We start from the raw sequence: 22,759 nt of genomic DNA, 5'->3' as shown, positions 1-22,759 counted from the left end.
TCATTGTACCTTGTGGGGTCCCGGCAGGGGAGCCCCGCACTGCACCGGCCGCCGCAGCGGCTAGCAGTTTTACTCGAACGGTAAAAGACCCCTCGGCGTGTCAAAAGTTTGCCAGCGATGTTCTTGGAGGGGAGCTGCTCCGGTGCTTCGCAGTGGAGGTACAGCTGTAAACAGTATCTTCCCACACAACGCTTATTCTCGCCAAAAAAAAAAAAAAAACAACCAACCTTCCGATTCGTGTTCTCGTAAAAGATAAAACATTTGCATTAAATGGGCAGCCACAGGCAAGACTGTACCGACTGTCCAAACGTTTGAATTAAATCATGCGGGGATACTAACAAAACTCGGCAAAGGAAACTATATATTTCCTCAAGTTTAAAAATAACTTGTTTTGCTTTCTGACAAGTGAGGTAATAGCGGCCTCCAAGCTGGGCTTATGCTGCTTTTGTACTCATTAGAGTAGTAACTCCATCTGCTGCTGCTCTGTTCTGCACTTGGGATGCACATTCTGTTCATAGTTAGTATTTAATAGCTCCTTCAGCAACTAAAATTGTTTTAGGAGGGAAGACAGGTAAGTTCAGATGATCTCCAACACAAATAAGGGGCTAGCCTAAGTTATTTACATGAGCAAGACAGGGTTTGCCAGTGTAGGCAATGGTCTGTAATAGACTAAGCAGTACATAGTTTTGGGCTTTTATTGCAACTACTAGCTGGCTTAATAGAATATATTGCCTGTCCCACCAAATTTTATCTCATTTCATTAGATATCTAAGCTACAACATTGCCAATCTACACAAGATTAAAATGCTAGCTGCTGAAAAAGAGCTTTTTTTTTTTTTAAAAACAGCTGGGTTTTTTCCCCCTCTTTTCTTCTTACAATTCCAAGTTCAGAAGCATGCACATTTATAGGCTTCTTCCTATAAAGTTCCTTCTGTGGAGGAAGGTTCTAGTAACTTCCGTACTTCCCATTCAGAAATATATCTGTCTTACCCGCTGATTCAGCTTCTTTAGCTCTTAACTTCTTTTTTAAACTTTGTATACGGTTGGTGCTCTGCTGATCTGAATTCAGCCCAGTGAAATACAAATACCTTTAAATTAATACAAGTAGAATAACAGTCATATTTTCTACTCAGAAATACAGGCGTCTTCTGTAAACCACTGGCACAAAGTCAGTCTAATACATTGCTGAATTTGAAGTTTTTATTACAGTTCTCATGCTATTTACTTCATCTTGTTAAGTGCATCATGTATGATGATGATGATGAGAGGTCCCGACAACTTGATAAATGAGATTTAATGGCCATAAGTTGACATCAAGTATCCTTATGTACGTGGGTCACTTAGATTTTTCAGAGAGACTGTTTGTCTGGAACAAGTTATTTATAAATACCTTCATGTTGCAAGTTGATTAGCATTTTGTTTATTCTTCTAAATATCTGTATTAAGAATTTCACTAATGATTTCATCATGTTGTTCTTTTAAATAAAGTTTCTTTCAATCTTATGAACACTAAGCAATGCCTGCAGCTACTAATCTTGTTTTGTTAGATGATAAACCACAGCTCGCTTATCTTCTTTATCAATATTAGAATACACAAAGGTGTAAGTCATAGTTTGCAAATCAGTTATTTAAGACTAATGCGCTGGAAGAAACAGACAACCTTTTGGGTGCTTATGCCTTTCTTTGGGCCTGAAATAGGAGGAGCAAACTTCAGAAGTAATTTTCAGCTTGTACTGATTCCTCCAATTTTAACTAGATATTCAGAACACTTGAAAAATAGTTGGTACCTGGGGAACAGCTGAGAAATGAGACAGATGAGAAAGAGCATGGGAAGTAAGATAATTATCCTTCTAAAATGAAAGAGCAAGGCCGATAAGCCATCATTTGTGAAAAAAGCAAGGCCAAGCATAAAGCAAATTTCTGCCTAGCACGTATTTTTTAAAATTTGGAATTAAGGATTCAACTCACAGATTTGCCTTTGGAAGACATTCCACACACCTTCCCTTGAGCATCAGCACTGAAGACTCAGGGAGGTGGTAGATATTTTGCCAGAATTGTTCCTTATCTGGTAATAGCATAGTTTTGTCCTTCATTAATGGGTTTATTCTGACATGTAACACAGTTTCCGTGACAGTTTTTGGTAAATGGGATGAAACACATTACTCCCTCTTACTACCTCTATCCACAAATGTTGTCTGGGTTATGACTTTAGACCAGACCATCGCAGTTATCACAGAATCATGAAACATTTGTGCAAACACAGTCACTTTCTTTGGACTTAAGATAGGTACATCAAATATCATTTAAGAAATAATTTCTATTACTACAAAAGCATTTTTACTGATGAGAAATCACCAATGAGATTTTAATTCTGGCTATATTTCCAGTCACATTTTATCAGTTGACATTTGGATCATTTTTATGCCTTTGATTTTTTTCCAAATGGAAAAGAGCATATGGGATTTCAATGACACATTTTATCTGTCTAGATAAAATGCATAGTTGGTAGCCCTTCTTCCTTCTCACAACTGGATAATTTTAGCAAGCAGCAGACAGCCTGACCTTTGTTGTACAGGCCAGATGCAATCTGCAGACAAATATAGGTTTTTAAATAATATCTTGGCTTCCCTTACACTGAAATCCTGTGACTCCGACAGATAATAAAGAACAAAACAATGTGATCGAGAACAGAATTAGCTGGCTGCTGATAAATCTTCTTTGCTGCAGGGCATACATGTAAGAGGGCATGCACATAAGTAAGCACACACCATTTAGTTACAGGGAGAAATAAGTTTTTTTAAGCAGTAAGTTTTCTCTACCACCATATATAATCGTCCAACTAAGTTTTTGAAGACTGGAGGAGAGTCCAGATCTTCTCAATCCAGGAATAAAAGATTTACCAGTAGTTTTAAATGAGGAAAACTTTAAATACTATCATAAAATAATCATGACCTTACACTCTCCACATAATTCCTGGAAAAAATTCCTTAGGTAATTTGTATTTGAAAGTCATTTTCAGAGGTATCTGTTTTGAAAGTCATAATCTCCTGTCATACTTCTGCTTGACTCACAGATATTTAAATATGAGCGTCAAATTAAAAACTTCATTTGTTAAACTAACAACTCACAGATAATCCAGTAGACGGGAAAGGAGGGAGGAAATTCTTTGTTTCTAAGACTGGTGTCATGACAATTCTTCTACGGATTTAATCTTTACATCATTTAATAGGATTTAGAAGCCCAGATTTTAATTGGGACAGATTAAAGCCCTAATCTGAGGAGAAAAGAGAAAAACACAGTCCCCTGAGAAACAAAATGTATTACCTTAAATAGGTGTTTTGTGATATTCTCAGTAGGTTAAACACTGAACACTAAGGGACTGTTGTCTAGACTTATGCCTTGGAGCCTGCTGGATTTGAGAAACCTGTTAAGATAATGTGTTTCAGGTGCAACATTCAGTGAGCTTCAGGCCTACAGTAACAGGTTCCAAAAGCAATCTCATGATTGTGAGAATATGCAAACTGGCAGGATCATCAGAATTCTTAGCAGTATATATTTTACTCTGAAAAAGAAATTTAAAAAGCAACCTTCTACTCCCAATTTACAAAACATGCACAGTTGGGTCAATTATTTATTAATTTATTTATTTTTACAGTTTGGGATGTTTTTTTTCTGCACAATGTCACTTCTTATACATAATAACGGACAGTATCAACCAGTTTTGATTTGTAGCATTCAGTATCAAAAGTATACCTATAACATTAAAAAAGTTACATTTACAAAATTTGCACATTCAGTTAAGATTTATTAAAGCTTTAGTAATAACAGCTATACAATGTCTAGAAAAATACCATGTTAATTTTAAAATAAGCAGTATGAAATTTTATTATAAAGTACAAAGTCAGTGTTAGATGTCTCTAAAGATGGTATTGTATTATAAATAATCATTTTAATCTCAGCTTAAAATATAGTGTCAGTTCTAGCAGAAATGTTCAAAAAGACCTCATTCCTCTTCCAAGCTTTTGTCAAAAGAGTATAATCCTCACGATATTTTATACTACAGAATTCATTTTAACAAAATATTTACTGCAAAGTTCGTGATCGCCAAGATATAAAGCTAAAATACGCATTTCCAGCATAGCAGGAGGTAACCACGAAGGCAAAGAACTGTAGAGAGAGGGGGAAAAAATATATTAGGAAAAAAAATATATTTGAGAGCGCTGTAATTTCTATGAAAAAAGCAGCTATGAGATTTGGAAAAAGGAGAAATAGCAGGCTGACTAAAATGGCACTCCTTCACCTTGTACTTTTGTGGCCATCACAGTCAACACTGTGTAAGCAAGCTTATATTATGCATAGAAATATGGGCCTAGAAGCAGACAAAACATGGCGTATTTCAACTCTCATCTCCAAATTATGCTGCCTCAGTATGGATCTTATAGATTGGACTCCCACCAACCCTGTACTCACTGGTTGGAACATCAATTGCTGGTAAAGACTGAGGGATAGTCCATGGGACGGTGTGAGCTCAAGCTAACACTCCTGCACTGCTGCTATGTTCCAGGAATTGCCTACAGCCCACCTGTACCTCAGTATGGCACACTGTGCATCAAAATAGCTTGTTCACAGAGAAAACTTGGATGCAAATGCAGGCCCAGACATGTTGTCAAACAGCAGTACCGATGAGGTTACCAATTCCAGACGGTCTCTACTGATGAATAAAAGTATTCCTCAGTGCAAGTAGTGACAGCAACCACACTGAGATACCACTGCTCTGTCAGAAACTGATTACAGAATAAACCCTCTGTAGCAGGCTTTATTTTATGGTTAAAGATTAAAACTACACAGTATCAGTGGTGTTGCTTCTGCAGTCCTTGCAGCATATGCACACAGAAACTAAAGAACAGCTGTGAACTATTTCAGTTGTACTGATGAAGTCCAATTCAGTGCCAGTGGTTAAATTCCTGTTAATCACTGCATGTTGTTCAAAATAGACAATGTTCAAAATGGTCTTATGATAAGACCAGAATGTTTTGTGCTGGTAACTGAACCAAATAAAGCTGACACTGCAAATAGGATTAACACTACTTTTCTTGGAGGTGAACAGTGATAGGACAAGAGGGAACAAACGCAACTTATGAGAAGGGAAATTTCAGTTAGATACTAGGGAAAAAAAAAAAAATCACAATGAGAGTAATCAAACATGGCAACAGAGGCCCAGAGGCATTGTGGAATAGCCATGCTTGGAAATACTCAAAACTCAAGCGGACAAGGCCCTGGTAGCCTGCTAAGGGTTAGCCCTGCTTTAATGGGGGAGAGAGTTGGACCAGAAAACCTCCAGATGTCCCTTCCAGCCTAAATATTTTAGCATTCTACCAATGTTTCTTGCTTATGTACCATCATTGGCCTGGGCAGGCACTTCATCTCTGAGAGCAGGGCACTACTACGCATGCATACAGGCAGCAAATCTAAGCCCTCCAACAGAATGCTCTCGGTGAGTCTTGTCTAATGTGAATTTAATCTGTGGCACCAAAACCTGATGTTGATGTAAATATAGATGATTATGTAAAATATTAATACAATAGAAAATTGTAGCATTCTTCTTTTCCAATAATTCTGTTTCTTATGAAATAAAAGCTCTGTCCAAAATCTTTCTAACAGAGAATGACTGTTGGGGATAGATGATTTGCTAAATTCTCACAAACATCCATCCATGAAACCCTTAATAGGTTCAGAAAGCAAGAATCTACATTTAATAGTTTATTTAGACAGTGTATTAGATAAACACTATTAGGAGGTATTAGAAGAGATTCCAAACATCCCATGAGACACTGAGCATTCATGCATTTTGTATAAAACCTGAATCAGCATGGAAGCTTACCTAGCAGCAGGCAAGTTCCTGTCAACAGCAGTGGCTGAGTAACAGATCAATAGTTAGGAACTGCCAAGGGGAGAAGACCCTGAACGTCACTGAAGTGACGGGGACGTAGTTATCCAATTCCCAGGACAAAAAGAGAGCAGGTGGTCAAGTCTCTGCCCGTATACAAGTTCATGGCCGTATACAAAAAGCTTCAGACAGAAGACAGGATTTGTGAATAGTCCAGAAAGGACAACTGCAGAAGCATGAACAGTCAGCGAAGTAGCTGTAATTCGGAATTACTCTATACAATTGAATTTGACTACTGTTGCCACAACATGCAAAAAGTTCTTTTACAACTCCTTTAACTTAGCTAAAGAATACGTTCACCTACTCGGAAAGTGACAAGACTCTTTAAAAAAAAAGTTGCTTTTTACCCACATTGACCGACTGCTTTGGATTTCCAAATCTAAGCAGTAAGACAGTAATGTCAGAATCATTAATGATTTGCATCCATTTTAAAACACTGGGAAGTTACATGATTTTTCAGGTATCGCCCACCCAACTCAGAAGAAAGATTATCAAAACTTGAGGCTGTAACAGGAAGATCACTGTAGAAACAGCAATACCACTTCAGGACCTTCCCAAAGGTGCTGTGTATATGGCTCAGCCCACAAAAAGCTGAATGCACCTTATCCACATACGTGCAAAGTTAGCTGAGTTAGTTTAAACTGCTTTTGAAGTTGTCCAAGTGCATTGAGGTGACTTGGTGACTCACCCAATCTGTTTTGTCTGCTCTGATGTGCAGGCTATAACCTCTGCCAGAGCGCTAGTAATAAATGGGGGCAGGAGAGGGGAAAAGCAGTATGATCTTAAAAACATTACAGCCTTTTCTGATGTGACTGACATCTCCTGGTGGAATTTCTAGTCACCTCCAAAAACTATGAACTAAATTACAGCTACCTATAGGTTTTGTGCGTGAGCAACAGTCTGCAGCTTTTCAAAATCCAGAATGCATGCATTTCAACGTGCTCTTCCAGCGAGCCTTCTTTTGATATAACTTTATTTAAACAAAAAGTGAACTCACTGAAGAAGCTGCCCAGCTGTTGTAATTGTGACTGTCCAGTTCTTTGGTAACTGAAGATGCATCTACAATGGCAGCAATGAGGTACAAAATGAAGGCACTTCCATTAAAGCACAGACCCTGTTGGAAAGCCAAACAACATAAGTAATTAATATGCACATGCATTTGTTACCATTTTCTATTCCAACATTACAAAACTCTCCTCTGAAATATAAATGTACACATGCAATGTACACAAGAAATGTGATTCTTAACTATTTTTACCTTCTTCCAAGTTTCTATCTGTAAGATTAAAATTTAACTGCTTATTTTGAAGATGGATAAACATTAAAGCACATTTTGGACAAACTGTTCTCTCCATCACACTAAATCCAGAAGAGTCTTAAAGCTGGTGTACTGTGATTTTCCAGAATTGAAAATAAGGACAAAGTTTGGTTATCACAATCTAAGTGTTAGGCAGTAAGAATATGACACTACCTGAAAAAGAAAAGAAACAAAACTGCAATTCAGTTACATTTCTAATCTACACAAACATACACGGTAGGAATCAATAACTCGTGGCATATGAAGAATATTTATAAAGCTTCCAAAACTTTGTTTTCTCCACTTCTGAAGGAAATAAAGAGGGTGTAATTTTTTCAGTCATATTCTTCCACCTTTCAGTACCTTCCCCTACTGCCTGTTTTTGAGAGGAGAAAGAAATAGATAAAACCAAGGAGGAGAACAGTCTGAATGGACGACATGGGTCATCAAGACCCACCCATGGCAGATGTTGCATTTTCTCTTCCAAGGAGCAGAGCTAATATCTCGGGGTACCTATGTTCATTACTAAGAAAGAAGCAAGGCAGATAACATCAATCTCACATGACGTTTGGTTCTGGCAGAGTTTACTTCAGACTCGGTAGAGTCTGGCCCACTCAGGGTTCAAAGCTTTCTGAAGGGAAGCCATTCCCCAAACACGTGCTTTCGCAACTGCAGGCCCCTCCAGAGAGCAGTATGCTGTGCTGTCATCCGTCAACACGTCAGTCTTCAGGTCACCACTGCCTATATGAGACTTCTCATGCAAAAAGCCTTCTTACAGTTTTCAGAGCAGGCTGAAGGGCATGCATGTCCTCCTGTGGTTCCTAAGTCCTTGCAACTTCAGGATGTTTGGAAAAGAGGCAGTTACCCACCTTTCCACAGGGAACTGTGGGCAGTGCCTCAGCACGCAGATGGAGTCCAAGGCCTGGCACTTGAGTTTTGATTCATACACTTATAAATGAGTGGGGTTTATCTCACCTATATCAGTTGATCTAATAAAAGGCATTATCCCTATCCACAGATCTCACCTCTCTTGTTTTATCTGGGCATTATGGTAATAAATCAAACTGTCAATTTTAGGATAAGATGCCAACAATTGGCAGGTTCAAGTGAACTTCTGTAAAGCACGGATTTTCAAACTCCAAATTTGATTGCCTAGAGTATTTGTTGTTGTTATTTTTAGATTTCCCATTCCAAAAAGACTCAATTACCCTGGAAAGCTACAAATCCCTGCAATATCTTGTCATGTAGAAAAGAAAAAAAGCACAGAATTTTTGAGAAGTGCTGCTCTGGGAAATAACACTGTTGGGGAAGATGGAATGCAGTGCAAGCTGATTGGGCCTTTACTGCCAATATATTACTCAACCCAAATGGTTCACACTAAATTACCATCTGCTTCTTAAATTCAAATTTACCAGATTTTAAAAGCTTCCATTGATTGTTTTAGCAAAGAATTTGCACTATTAAGGAGAGTCAGTTTTGAAGCACGTCCTTTGGGTTAATTTGCAGTAAAAGTAACTGCATCTTAAGCAATTTGGTAATGTGCTTAACCTGCAAAAAATGGATTTATGACAGAGAAGTCCAGATGTAATTTTGGATACTGCATACAATAGGCACAGTTTGAGCTAACTGTTGCCTAAGGAGGCAGAGCAGTAACTAGCAGAGACTGAAATTCAGGATAGTTCAGAGAATAAGGGGAAGGTGGGCGTAAACTCACTCACTCAAAAAGGTGTGTGTCACTCAAAAAGATGTGTGTCTCTCAAAAAGGTGTATGTCATGCTCTCTTGACTGAAGACATTAACAACACTTCTCTGAAAAGAGACCCAACGTTCCTCTTGGCCAGCCAGGAGTGGCAGAGGTCCAATTCAAAGGCTGTTCGCAACAGCTCTTTCAATACCCTAGGGCAAAACAAGCTGGGATGCAAGCATCTTTTATTTATTTTGCATTTATTTTCTCTTCATATTACCCTTTACTATAAAAGGAGACTACCTTTTGGACCTACATTTATGTGATCTTATCTACAATACGTTTGGAACTCAGAGCAAGAAATACACTCAATATGAAGTAGAAACAAATCAAATACTTCAGCTTGTCTACCACATGGATCAGGGGCAACTCATTTATGTGAAGCTGTTGTCTGATAATAGCATTAAACTGATGAAAGAGGGGTAATGACTAAAGCTGTATCTAAATGCATACAAAGATGCTTTCCCTTTGAATGTACTTTACTTACATCTAATGCAATGGGGAAAGAAAAAATGCCCACACCTTTAAATGTACCCAAACACATTACTGCTGTAATTGAAATAATCCAACATTTCTATAGCAGTGTTATAGCCTTAATGGTAATTGCTGGTCATGAAACTTGAAAACAGAAAAGCTATCTGAACATAATCCTGGTTGTTCTTATTAGTAATTGCTATAGCTGGCTATTTATTACAGCAGCAAATGGGAAGATGAAAAGAAGAGAGTATTCAGTTTTAGTCATGTACACAATATAGCTGATAACAAGCTGTTTGCAACACAGAAATCAAATATATTTTATCATAAAATTAACAGAATTCTAGTCAATAATCTTTAGCTAGTTAAAAAAAAAAAACAGCATCAGACACATGCAAAGCTAAAATTTATAATAATTCTTGGATGGGTCACAAATAGCCAGTTGGCTGAGATGCCAATGACTTGTGGGATCTATTACTCTGAACACCAGCCTGTTACGAAAATCATGTAAAAATAAACTGTTGAGATGTACAGCTAGCCAGGTTTGTTCAAACCACAAAAACTGGATCTGAATTTTAAGAGCCTGTGAAATTTTTCAGTAATTACATTAGCTGTTTATCTGATTTGCATTAAGTCTTGAGCTAAAAGCAAAGGATTACATGGCACGTATTTTACATATATATAACACTAATTTTCAGCACCATTTTCACAGTAGGCCATATATGGATTGTCAGACTGTTGCTACCTCTGAACCACCTTTGATTTTACTTTAGCAGAGGAAGACTCATGTTTTAAGCCAGGGTCCCACTTCCAATTCATGGTGTTGACTCAAGTAGGGATTTCTGCTGTTTATGCCATATGGCCAGGTCTGTTAGCTCAGAGGCAGCAACAGACTCATTCTTCATGGGATGTAATCACGACAGGGAGAAAAAGAGGCCACTGTGCATAAGTATCAGTCACATGCACATGTGTGTGTGTGAAATCAAGTCACTACATCGACTGCTAGACAAAATGGTGAAACATCATAGGAAAAGTGTTTTAAAAGCGTCCAGGTAGTATGAAGGTTAAACACTGCAGGTACACAGCCACACAGTAATAAGGGAAAAACCTGCAAAAAGCACAAGTATAGTTGGCTAACTACACCCATAGAATGCATCAATATTTTATTCTCTTCATAACCCAGCAAACCTGAAACAACAAAGAATGAGTGTATTTACCACCGTCGTCCATGGCACCTGGGGGATCCTGGTGTAGGTCATTGTCATGTAGATGATCAGAAAGAAGATGGTGAGAACCCAGTAAAACACAGCTACAAACATCACCCAGCCAAAGGCTGGATATAGAAAGTATTCTGTTCCAGCAATCAGGGTCCACACCAGCAGCCCCAATACCTGCAAAAGTTATGGAGAAGAAAGAAAACTGTTACACAGTCTTAGGCCTCATACAGTTGTTCTAGGTCAAGGGACAACACCACTGCCATTCACATAACCATTTGATGAGCTGAGTTGGGATGCTACACTGACAGAATACTAATCTAACAAAAAAGAACATATAAAACTGGTTTTGCTGTGGCAGCGTGTCACAAAGGGAAAGGCAGAACGAGGGGTCTTGGTGTTGGTTTAGCTCACTTTTAACTATTGTGGAGCCATACTTGCAGTGGTTTTACAGCTAGCTCTTAAAAGGATTGCTTTTTATAGCCTACTAGCTTGCATGCATGAAGGTAAATACCACTATTTTGCAGTTAGCAAAGTCACTTTAGAAACAGAAGCCTGTGAAGGACCACTGGGATCTTCAGGTCCCATCTGCCACAGTCACAGGTAACTGAGTAGCTGGGGTCTAGTTCAAAACAGTTCACACCTGCTCTGTGGACTGGCCGGCACCACAGACACAAAACAACTGCTAGGACCTTATTATAAAAGGTAGCAGTAAAATATCAACAGCCACCACCACTGTAACATGATGTTGGACCAGAGCATGTCAGGTTGGGAATGTTGTTATATTCCACAGTTCTTAAAAAGATCTCCCAAGTGCCCTGACCCTAAGTAGTAGACAAGAACTCACACTCTAGCAAAGTGCTCAAGCAAACCAGTCTGCGGAAAATAACTCCCTCCTGATCCTGAATCTGGCAATCTGTTCACATTGAAGACATGAACAAATACACGAACCAGAGATTTTAACATACTCTCTCCAGTTTTCTCTAGTGTTAGGTGATCTCCAATGCATTAAGAAGGATGAGAAGCAAACAAAACCGAAGTCATATGCCACAGGAAGAAAAGTTGTGTGTTTTGCAAGTTGTCCAGCAATTAGAAAAATCTTAATTATAAAAAGAAAGGGATATTTTATACTTTAAAAACAAACAAAAAAACCCCAAACCCCACCACACACTCTTTACTGGAGTCAGATGTGGGAACTAAAGTTCTTGTATTTGAAACAAGAACTCATCTCTTTCTGCTATCTGGACTATGGTGAAACTGCCTAGCAGTAGTTAATAACAAATGTCTGAAGAAATATATTCAGAATAGATGATGCAATAGTAATATTTCCTTGGACTACCTTCCTCAGCTCTCAGGAGTGTGCAGTGGAGGGACTTCCTGAGCCTACGGTGGTGTAGTATCTTTGTAACCAATAGCCCCTGACAGAAGATGACAGTTTTGCTATAGCTTCATTTGCACAAGAGCTAATCCTATTCCCGTGCAAGTTGTTGGCCATGGTCCCATTTACTTTTCTTTTGCAGAACTGAACATGCAAACGTTAATGATAAATCTCTAAACACTATATACAAGACAAAACTATACTATTAAACAAAAGTTTATTGTAACTGGTCCTGCTAACTTTCAGTAGCTACCTGGTATCTGTTTATTTTGTCTTAATACATCTTCCAAATTGCCATGCAAATTTAATTCAGCCCTCATTTTTTTGACTTGTGTGTTCAAAGTATATTCCTGTATATTATTTGTACATTCAGCCACATCTGCACCACGCATACATAAAAGCACTGCACAAATTGTGTTCCACCTTTTTTTTTTTTTTTTTCCCGGTCTTGTAATAGAGAAGGCACATAACGGTCTTTTAAAGAACATTTTTTTCCACCGTTTTCACCAATTCAGCTATTTCTCTTTAATAGGAAGCCCTAGAGCTTGCTCGGACTGGGATAAAAATTCCTACTTTCCGTAGCTTACCAGGGGAGGGCAGCATTGCCTCACGAGAACAGTTCAAATAGCATTAACTGGGTAGTTTAAAATACACACTACTCTTAATGCGAAGTTATCCGTTCAGCAATGCTTCCCATAGTTCATTTTAATTCTAGTTCCAACAACATTTTACTAATAGTAGCAATTCAGTTAATAATGCCTCAAATTGCACGAACTACCCATGATTAGATTAAAAACCAAATTAATTTTAGTGTAACAACTGCTTTAAGATTAAACAATCTTGAGACTGTTTAGCTAACAAAATACCATTTTCTTAGGATACAAAGTTGCTTTTCATTGTGCCCATCCACTTTAATCCAAATTTAAATTCATCATCCAGAAATTATACCAATGAATAATTGGTCTCATGGTTCCTCAATAATTACTAAAAACAGATTTATCCTAGATCTGAATATCTAGTAAAATACCAAGAACAGAAACTTCGAAGATGAGACGAAGAAAACAAAGAAATTAAACATCATTAAACACCATAACCGACCGACAACAGCATTGTTTTTTAGAAAGCTTTTAAAAATAGAAGTAGACTTTTTCATAAAAAAGCACAAGACTGTGAAAAATGCTTAATACTAGATTCAACACAAGTAAGACTGATAAGTACACCTCAGCTTATATAATGGATTATTTCTGGAAAGAGTAAAAACTTCACAAGCAGCAAATTATTAAAATTAAAAAGGAAAATTTTGAGGTTACATGAGACCACTAATCTTACATTACCACACAACGAAGCTAGCAAGACATTAAGTAGAGCACTGGTATTCTCACTGGTCACTGTTTTTTCCAGCAATATTCTAACCTGGTATTATCACCCCGCTTTCAAGATCATTTTAATATCTAAGTGGCTGTACAACTCACATGTATTCCAAAGAATTGCTTTTAATGCATGTTTTTAGCTGGCCCGTATTGATGGCAGAACAATTTATCTAAGCAATTGAGATGCACCACGGATGTTACAGTTTTATATTCTTAACCAGTTCTTGGTTTGTATGCATCGTAACTTTGATGGGTTGCATATTAGAATGCATCTGACATTTTCAGTGAGATCCAGATACTCTTACTGCATATTACTGGAGCTGAAAAGGTCAGATCAGCTCATGGTCAACAATTCACTCTGTGTGTCGTTAAATGATACAGCAAATGGTTTTACTGCATAGGTAAACATACGCAATAAATTGATTTAAAGTTCACACTGGCCGTCAGCATCTACAAAATACCTAAGGAGTCAAAGGAACATAGACATCTAGACAAGTCTTTCGCGATTACCTTGTCTTCTCAGCATGTTAAATACTGAGATAGCTTCTGCAGTGTTAAAAGCCTGTCTCGTAATATTCTGACTGTCCCTTACATTATACATTTGCTGTTCAACAGATAAGTACAAACTGGATGACACTTGTGCACCCGCTGAAGCCGAAAATGCCGCTTTTCCTGCTGATTCGATAACAAACCTCCCCACTGGGAATAACTGGACTATATTCAAATGCCATCTCAATAAGCATCTAGTGTACAGAATCTGGCAAGTGAGTGATAGGGATGCGATACCGTAAAGCAAAGACCAGCAACTGCAATACCTGGGGAGTGCCCACAGTAATTCAGTGTGCACAGACAGTACACAGCTACCTTCACTGCTTCAGACCAGCTGAAAGACAAGGGAGAAAGCTCCTCTCAGTAACTGGGAAAGGCCTGTTCTCGTTATAACCAGGTATGCTACAGTGTGTCAGTAAGAGCTAAGTATTTGATTTTAATTTATGAGCAAGTCAGAATATGCTTATTTAGAATTACAGGAACATACTACTACAATCCTGTCAAAAATGACTCTGAGAAAGGGAGGAAAACCATCAAGAAGACTGAAGAAAACAATGCATGTGGGAGTTGATGAGAGGGGATGCTGGGTCCTAAGACTATGAGGGCTCCACCAACTGGGTCCAGTTTTTCAAGTCAGATGGGAGACATGGACTTCACTCGTCAGTACATGATAAATGCAAGTGTTTTTTTCCCTTGTTTATTGCAGTCTCTGATTTCACCTCGGACATCTATTTTGTGGTCATTTGGCTGCTGCTTGATCAGGTACCTCCATTACTAGAATGCATTAATATGTCAAATGTACTAATGCATACTTCAGCAGCTGGCAGATACCATAAAAAGGAAATAACTTTGTAGCAAAGTCCAATATTATTGAGTGTGCAGGTTTAAAATTAGATGCTTGATTGCATATTCAAACCCTTAAGTAAGTGCCATAATTTTCCTGCAGTGCTGAGAACTTCAAAAGTATTGGACTATTTAGTCACTTAAAAAAAAAATAAAGGCTTTGTTGCCTAGTAGATGAGACACATCTTGTCTCATGTCGCTGGTACAAGTCAGCAGGTATGAAAGCAGGTGTGAGCTTGAATCTGTGTACCCAGTTTTGCTTTTTGAAGCAGCTTAAAAACTGCAGAACTGAATTCGTACTTGCAAACTGTATTTAAAAAGCCTATGATGTAGTGACTCCTCTCCAGTGATGCTAGCGTTACAAATTCTGCAGCATTCATCTTGACTGGTTAACTCAGCAACACAGTTAAAAATGTTTATGCATCCCTTTCAAAGGAAAAAGAAGTCTCATTGCAGTAGAACTGACACAGAGAAAAACTATTTGGCATGTCTGCCAGAAGTTTTTCCTAGTCTTTATCCTAGAGGTGCTTCCTAGGACCATTTCAATTCTCTGTATGCATAAGTATTGCAGGATTTATACAGAGTTGCTACTGGCACAGACGGAAATGATGGTAGAAGGAGACTAGAAGAGTTGTGCATTTGCAGCAACAGTTGTCTCCTGTATTCAAGCCACCCAAACATGGACAGAATCCAGCAAGTAGAAAGCAAGACATCTTGCCTCTCCTTCCCAAGAACAGAGATTTATGGCTAGAAGAAAGAGAGATCATTCTAAATTATTGCACGTCATTATTTCACTACTAAATCACAAGTTAGGAGCTACCTCAGCAGCAGGACAAGCAGCCTATGAATGTCTCCATCCTTTTCTTCCCTTGGCTACTCTCTGCAAGCAAAAAGACCCCAGGGACTCTCCTGTGGGCTGGGAGAGCACACGCATTTCTCATGCCTGCTCCCTAGTTTCTTATCTCACCTTTCACGGCCCTTGGGAAGACAAGGTTGGGGATGCTTTTCATCAGGCACTAAGAGGGTAAGCAAGGATCCCTAAGGGCAGCCAGACCAGCAGTTCAACACTATAGGGGCTCCCCTTACTTGATGTTAATTAGTCAACCACCCCTTGGGTGTTTGTAAGCATTTGGTAAGATTAACAAACATTCTTCCAAACCTGTCATGACATGGATCACACACCAAAATGCAGGATCTTATACTGTGAATCAAAATATCCAGGGGGTGGGGAGGGAAGTTATTTAAAGAGGAAAAAAGAGGGAGAAAAAAAGGGCATTCCTCCTCTATTGTTCCAGTAAGACATGCCCAGGACAGTCAGTCGTAAGAACAGGCAGACTTGACATATATTTGACAGGTGCAGAATAATTTTTTTTTTTCCTTCCAGCTATGGCTAAATGGAGTAAATATTTGCACTGCACTTAAATAACGTCTTTAAATCGGGAGGTTTTGTGCTCTCACACACGATCTAGAAAGTGACATACAACAATTTTGCCTTCTGCCACTAGAGAGAGCACAATCATTGCTTTTGTTTTTTTTAAGAAAAACGCTTTAGAAGCGGGCACTTGTGCAGGCTTCGGATGCCCAGCAGAAACAGCAAAGGGGCAACTTGCATACAGTGCCAAACCCCTGCAGACTGAAAGAGAACGCTTGAAATCAGCGATATATATAGGGAAATCTTTCACAAGGGTTATGCTAAGTTAGAGCGTCTGCACAAAGCAACTTTGATAGGTTCACTTCTGTATTGGGTACAACAGGAAAATCAAATGTGGGTTTATCCACAAACTACTCAAAATAAGGATAATTTATTTGTTTTACTTTAAAAAAAAATAACCCAAATGAAAACCCAAAACCAAAACAAACCCCACCAAAAACAAACAAAAACAAAATTAAAAAACCCAATACAATACATTGCCTTAGCCTACTGCTTCTCTTTCCCAGTCTCAAACACTTTAACACAAAACATTACAATGAGTTGACATCAGCCAATCACTACCGTCCCCCTCCTCATTACTGACAACACTGTATACCACATCTCCTCCATAAGCATTGGGTGTCATCAGCAGTTCAAAGCATTTATTTTGCTAAGAGCTGCTCAGTGGACAAAAGCTTTGTGATTCACCTGGACTGTCTTCTGGTGAGACAGTCCTGCAGAAGACAACCTGGGCTCTACATAGACACAGGAAAAAAAAAAATCCTTTGAATTCTGCATGTTTTTGCAGGTTGTACTCCAAAGAAAAGAAAAGGCTAGTGGTTTTGCTGAGACTTTTCAGGGCTTTGCCTTCCTAGCAAAATTAAAAAATCCACAGTGCTCGCAGAAGCATGCCAGTGCTCATAATGGACGTACCAATGAAGTATTTTATCATTTACACAGTACAACTCAGTGTCAAAATGAGTAGCAGCTACAGATCTCAAGTCTCTCCTACCTTTGAAAACGTTTCTATTCATAATAAAACCATGCAAAATTCAGTCTCTTCTACTTTCACAGAATTTCTAAAAAAATGTCTGAATACCTTTTAAGTTATTTTCAAGCAACCAGTTTCAGTGTGGAATCTTGCCACAAGTCTTCAAACTTTCTGTCATGCTCTTGGCTCTGTGGCAGCACCAGCAAGCACCCCTCACCACAGACCAAACGTGAGAGCTCAAAATACTGGCAATACTAACCATCACTTGAGAGAACTCCCACCCCACCCCCCCCCCACCCCCCCGCCCCAAGTGGTTGTTTAGGATAGATTTCCTAAGAAAGAAAACTACTGGAAGCAGCATGTGCCAAAATATGCTCCAGAACTCTCTTACTCAAGAGTTTAGTCCAAATCGTATTACAAGTCACACAGAAAAACCTCCTGACCCAGGCCTGAAATGGGTCAAGGCCTGCTGGCAGACACTTCATTCAATAGGGAGCACACCTATTCTGGTGTGAGAATTCAGACCAAGCCCTTCAACAGCTGACGGACCTCCAGTGCCTCTCCCATAGCTCCACGGAGCAGGGAAGTCCTCCCACGCTTACCCCAATTCCCCAGCAAAGAGTCCAAGAGCATCTTCACCTAAAAACCTGAGGACCAGACCTCCCCGCACCTGAACCAGTAAAGAAGGGCTAGTCCTGATGTTCAGACCGTGACGCTCATTATCCAGATCAGCCGTGTAGCGAGGAGGTACTGAATGGCCACGGCATGCATAAATAAGGGTATTGGCTTGCACTTACAAAAGGATTCTCACTGAGAGGCAGAGCCAGCTTGCAGGAGTACCCAAGAAACTATAAAGTCTCATTGGGAAGAGCACAGAGAGGGAGGCAGTTAGTGGCTGGCATGCAAGCAGGAAGCTTATTTTTCTCATCAGAACGGGTATTACAATACTGCAGTGCTGCCCAGGCACAAAGCCAATAGTACCTGAGCAAAACGCAGTAGCACACCCCAATTTCATGTTACCTTAATGAGTCTACTGCCTACAAAAATGAATAAATCACAAATGTACTCCTTCTCTAGCCTCCACTGTTGACTCTACTGACTGCGCTACAGCTCATGCGTGAGGAGTCACCTGTGATACCGTGCTCCAGCTCACTGCAACTGACAGCTGAGAAAAATTACTCAGGTGTGGGAGAGAGTAAGGAAACCATACTGTCCATCCCAGCAGCGTATTACAATGCTCAAACATTGCTTCACCTGAGAAACATGCATGGAATGTGTGAGACCACTAACACAGACCAAAAGGAGGTCGCTTAAATTAAAAAAGCAAGAGATGTCTTCTGGAAAACACAGACTGTCCCATCTCCCATCAAAATTGTGAAATCACCACAAGAGAGTATATTTCTTACAGTTCCTCGGGAAATTTTGGCTGAAAAAGTAACTAGAGGTAGGGTAGTGGATATTCAGAAGGGAAACAAGAAATAAGACTGTACTTAGGTTGTAAATTTTGTTCCATGTGATCAAAAATGTCACAACAGAAGATTAGAAACTGTTAGGAAAGGAATAAAATAATAAAAAACTCCACCAAACAGAACATATCACAGTGCTTTATGAATCAATGGTGTACCCATGCATTGAGTATGTTCTGTTCATTCCTCTCTCCCATTTCTGAAATGATTCAGTTGGATTATGCAAGGCACAGAGAATGGCTCCTGCAAGAAAAGAAAGTTAAGGTTGGAAAAGAGGTGAGTCCAATTTTCTATTGAAGACTGAAGGAGGATATGACAGAAGTCTGCAGAATGGTGGGTGGCATAAAGAAAGGAACAAGGACTAGATTAGGACTCGCAACACAAGAAGCATCCAGCTAAATTATTAGGCAGAAAGTTGAAAAACAAACAGAAGGAAGTGGTATTGCGGGGGGGAGAAAGAAAAAAACTCCCAACATAACCAAATTACAGAATTTATTGCCACAGGAAACATCATACACACTCCTGGGAGACAGGTCAGCCCTGTCTGTATATAATACCTATATACACAATAGTCAAGATGGAACCTTCAGCTCTGGAAATTTGTAAATGTGCAGTTTGCTAGAAGCTAGAAAACTGTAGCGAGAAGGATCTTGTCATATGTCCTCCTCCTTACACTCCTCCCTAAGTTTTCAGTATCAGTCATTATCAGAGACTGAATACTGGACTAAACAGACCACTGACCAGATCCATTACAACTACCACTACTAACTCCTGGTTTTAATTTGCCTTACTTTCCTTGCAGGAGACCCTGGCAACCAAGTACTGGAAGCTGCAAGTGTTAATAGAATAGGGTGGGATGACTACATGCCACATCAATATACTATTTGTTTCTAAAGTAGAATTACGAGGAATAATCTCAAGCAATGGTGAAGAAACGGGCTTGAATTATATTAACATAAAATCTATCTTCTTGGCAGAGCAGTGGTTGATCATTAACAGGTCATTAAAATGTGTACAAAGCATAAAGATTGGTCCTTGTCCCAGGGCACTTTCCACATTAAATGCTTTAAGGTTTTTGAGGTCTGCATTCAGGAGCACACTACTGTTTACTGATGCCTGTAAATTCTAACTTAACGCTCATGTTTTGCCTGAGGATCTGCACACACAAGAGACATTTATACAAGTTACTGTGCACTGCGCATATATTAACTTACACACTCTTGCTAACACAGTGCTAGCCATCATTTTATCTACATAGCCACAGCAGAAGACACAGCCTCATCTTTGCCCATAGTGTTCTATTATCTGACAAAAGTACCTTTACGCACTATACAGTGCGGTGGGCCTGTCCTCGGTCAGTCAGGAGAAAGACCTGCAACCAGCCTCAGAGCTGCTGCAGCTGACTGGGAACGCACTGGTTACGGCTATCAGCGGCTCCATCGGGGCCACAGTTTAATGTAAAAATAAAGAGGGGTGGTGCAAAACACCACCAAGACAAACAGCCTGTCCTAAAAAGCACTTACTTACCTCTCCGGAAGGGAACCTGGTGAAATAGTTGGAAGGCAATGACCTCCACAGCACTTAATCTCTAAATGTGACCTCAGCGCAAGGAGACTGCCTGGCCTCTTATCTAGCACTCATGAGGGATGCGAATAAAAGGAACACTGCTGCTCCCTTTTCCTTCCACTTCAGCAAGGCTTGGTTGCGGCAAGGATTACTCCCACCACCTAGCATTTCCCAAAAATAAACACCTTGCTACTGTGCAGCAACGATGTTCATTTCAAATTCGCTGTCTCCACAGTTTTCTGACAGAGTTGGGAGAAGTGATACTGCTACAGGAAACGCCACAGTATCATGGAGCTGGGAATTACTCACTGGAATTCCTGCTACACTTTGCTCTTCAGCAGCAGAGAAAGGAAAATGTAAAGTAATAGTATATTAGATCCAAACACAAAATAATCTGCCTTTTCAGTTACTTTCTCAGGAAATTTTCACTTAATGCTGCTTTCAAGTATGCATTTTAAAGCAGACAGTTACAAAGCAAAATAGTCACACAGAGACACACATGGCACAGGATACATATTTCTTTATTTCCTAGCATTTGCTTCTGTGCAGCCCCCAGAGGTAGGGTTTGTTGGAAAAAACTTGAAGATTTGGTACAAACACCTTCAGTTTTAAAAATAGCACATAAATTCCATACTCCGATAATTTTTTCTTTTTAAACCCCTGGTTATAAATCATCAAGACAGGTGAAACTTCAATGTTAAATGGTTTTGTATTTAACATTCAAATATTAATGAATTTTGGAGTTCTAAGCAGAAGTTGTAGCTGATTTCTTTGAGAAGTAACATTCACAAGTTGGTCCTTTAAACAGTCCTGTACTTGTACAGGCAGTACAGAAGCAAAAATATATCCTATATGACCCAGATGAGATGCAGTAGTAATTCATTGAGTTGATTTGTACTAAACCCTATGATCAAATTCATACAATGCCATATGATTTCATTGATTTAAATTTTAAAACGTCTTCATATTACAAAATTACGTGCAGATTTGAGAGCTCATATTAGTAGGGAACTTCAACTACTTGGTGGAAGGACTTAAAAGGGCTTGCAGTGCTTCTTTGTTGCAATTTAAATTAAAAAAAAAAAAAGGAAAACCATACTGGCAGGCTTTTTGAATTCTTATGCTGAGATTTGAAGCCAAGATTTAGACAAAGGAAGAAATTTCCTCACATTTAACAAGAATTTCTATGGATGATGAATTTCGTAACTCTTGTCAAGACAGAAAGGGTTTCAGGAGTGCAGCTGCAGTTTCACTGTGGGATAGGGTCTGCCCTCTCCCAGTTTTTGGTTTGGGGGCGGGGACGGGACGGACCGGACGGGACGGGACGGGATGGGGACTGTTCTTGGGTGGGGCAGATGACAAGCTTAAGACACTACCTTTTGTTTGTGCAAATGTAGCGACTGGTTCACAAATATATGGGCATTTTTCTGAGAAGGACCATAGGCTTTCAAGTCAAGTAGCAGAGACGTATTTCTGGAGGTAAGACCATGGTATAGCCCTTGTGCTCTGAATAAAATTTCTCCTTTATAAGCACACATACAAACTGTGAGCACGCAGGTTTAACCTGCTGTGTACACTGAATACATGGTTGTCTTTGATACTTTTGGAAGTGCATTGTGAGGAAACGATTCCCCTTGCACAGAAAAATTAGAAACAAAAGACTATTAGCTTCAGTAATCTCTAACTCAGTAATCTCTTTCTACTTTTTTTTTTAATTATTTGAACTGGAAAAGCTCAGAAGTGGATTCAGAGCTCAAAAGATATAGGGCCATATGTGTCTGGCTGAAAGTGTCTTCCCAATGTGGCTATTTATTATTATTTTTATTACTACAAATACCATTGTTTCTTAATGGAACACGATGGTAGGAAGGGTTTGTTCTTTTGTTCTAATAAATTCATGTAAGTGAAAAGAGGTTTGAGTTAACTACATGTTCATCTACCTTGATCTTGCCTCTTCTATCTACATGCAAACTTTTCCTTTGGAAGAAGTTTTATAGCACTCCTTCCTCCCATCTTCCTTTCTTCTATGTTCCCTGAAGGAATACAGTTCCTGAGGGTAGAAAAATATCAGCTTCTCAATAAATGGCAGTGATTTGTGTAAGTTACTTTTAACATTTGGTGCATGTGTACATGTAAAAGACACACACTCACAAAGTCATTCTGCAATCGTTTGTACATTAATAAGGTGAACTATTTTTAAAAGAGAATTCTTAACAATGGTTACTTATGAATTATGACATTATTTATGTAGTCCACTTTGTTTAAATGGTGTCTATGTTCTTCAAGAGAACAATGCTGTATACAGCTGCTTTATTAATAATGTCACTGGCTCTTTGTTGCTATTTTTACATCTCCATCTTCCTGTTAGGCCATGTAAATAGAGATGCCTATTATTAGCAGACGCACAGCATTGTTTCACAAATCTTAGCTGTTACATTAAAATAGAAAACTTATTACTTCTTTAGGAGTAACTTTTATTTTGCCCTATAGTTAGGATACACAGTCATAAA

The 22,759-nt window shown here is 39.0% G+C and overlaps 1 protein-coding gene across 1 annotated transcript in view; it reads right to left on the bottom strand.

Annotated features, from left to right (window-relative positions):
• Positions 1-4,083: 4,083 nt before the first annotated feature.
• CMTM8 (CKLF like MARVEL transmembrane domain containing 8) overlaps positions 4,084-22,759 on the bottom strand; it is a 36,063-nt gene continuing 17,387 nt past the window's right edge. Inside the window, exons 2-4 of the mRNA XM_075706367.1 lie at positions 10,679-10,852; positions 6,945-7,061; positions 4,084-4,167 (exon numbers count right to left, since the gene is read on the bottom strand). Of these exons, the coding sequence (XP_075562482.1) occupies positions 4,084-4,167; positions 6,945-7,061; positions 10,679-10,852 (375 nt within the window). The remainder of the gene's footprint in view (positions 4,168-6,944; positions 7,062-10,678; positions 10,853-22,759) is intronic.

Source organism: Pelecanus crispus, chromosome 2 (genome assembly GCF_030463565.1).
Source record: "Pelecanus crispus isolate bPelCri1 chromosome 2, bPelCri1.pri, whole genome shotgun sequence".
Classification (NCBI taxonomy): domain Eukaryota; kingdom Metazoa; phylum Chordata; class Aves; order Pelecaniformes; family Pelecanidae; genus Pelecanus; species Pelecanus crispus.
This window is presented reverse-complemented; position numbering and strand designations above follow the sequence as displayed.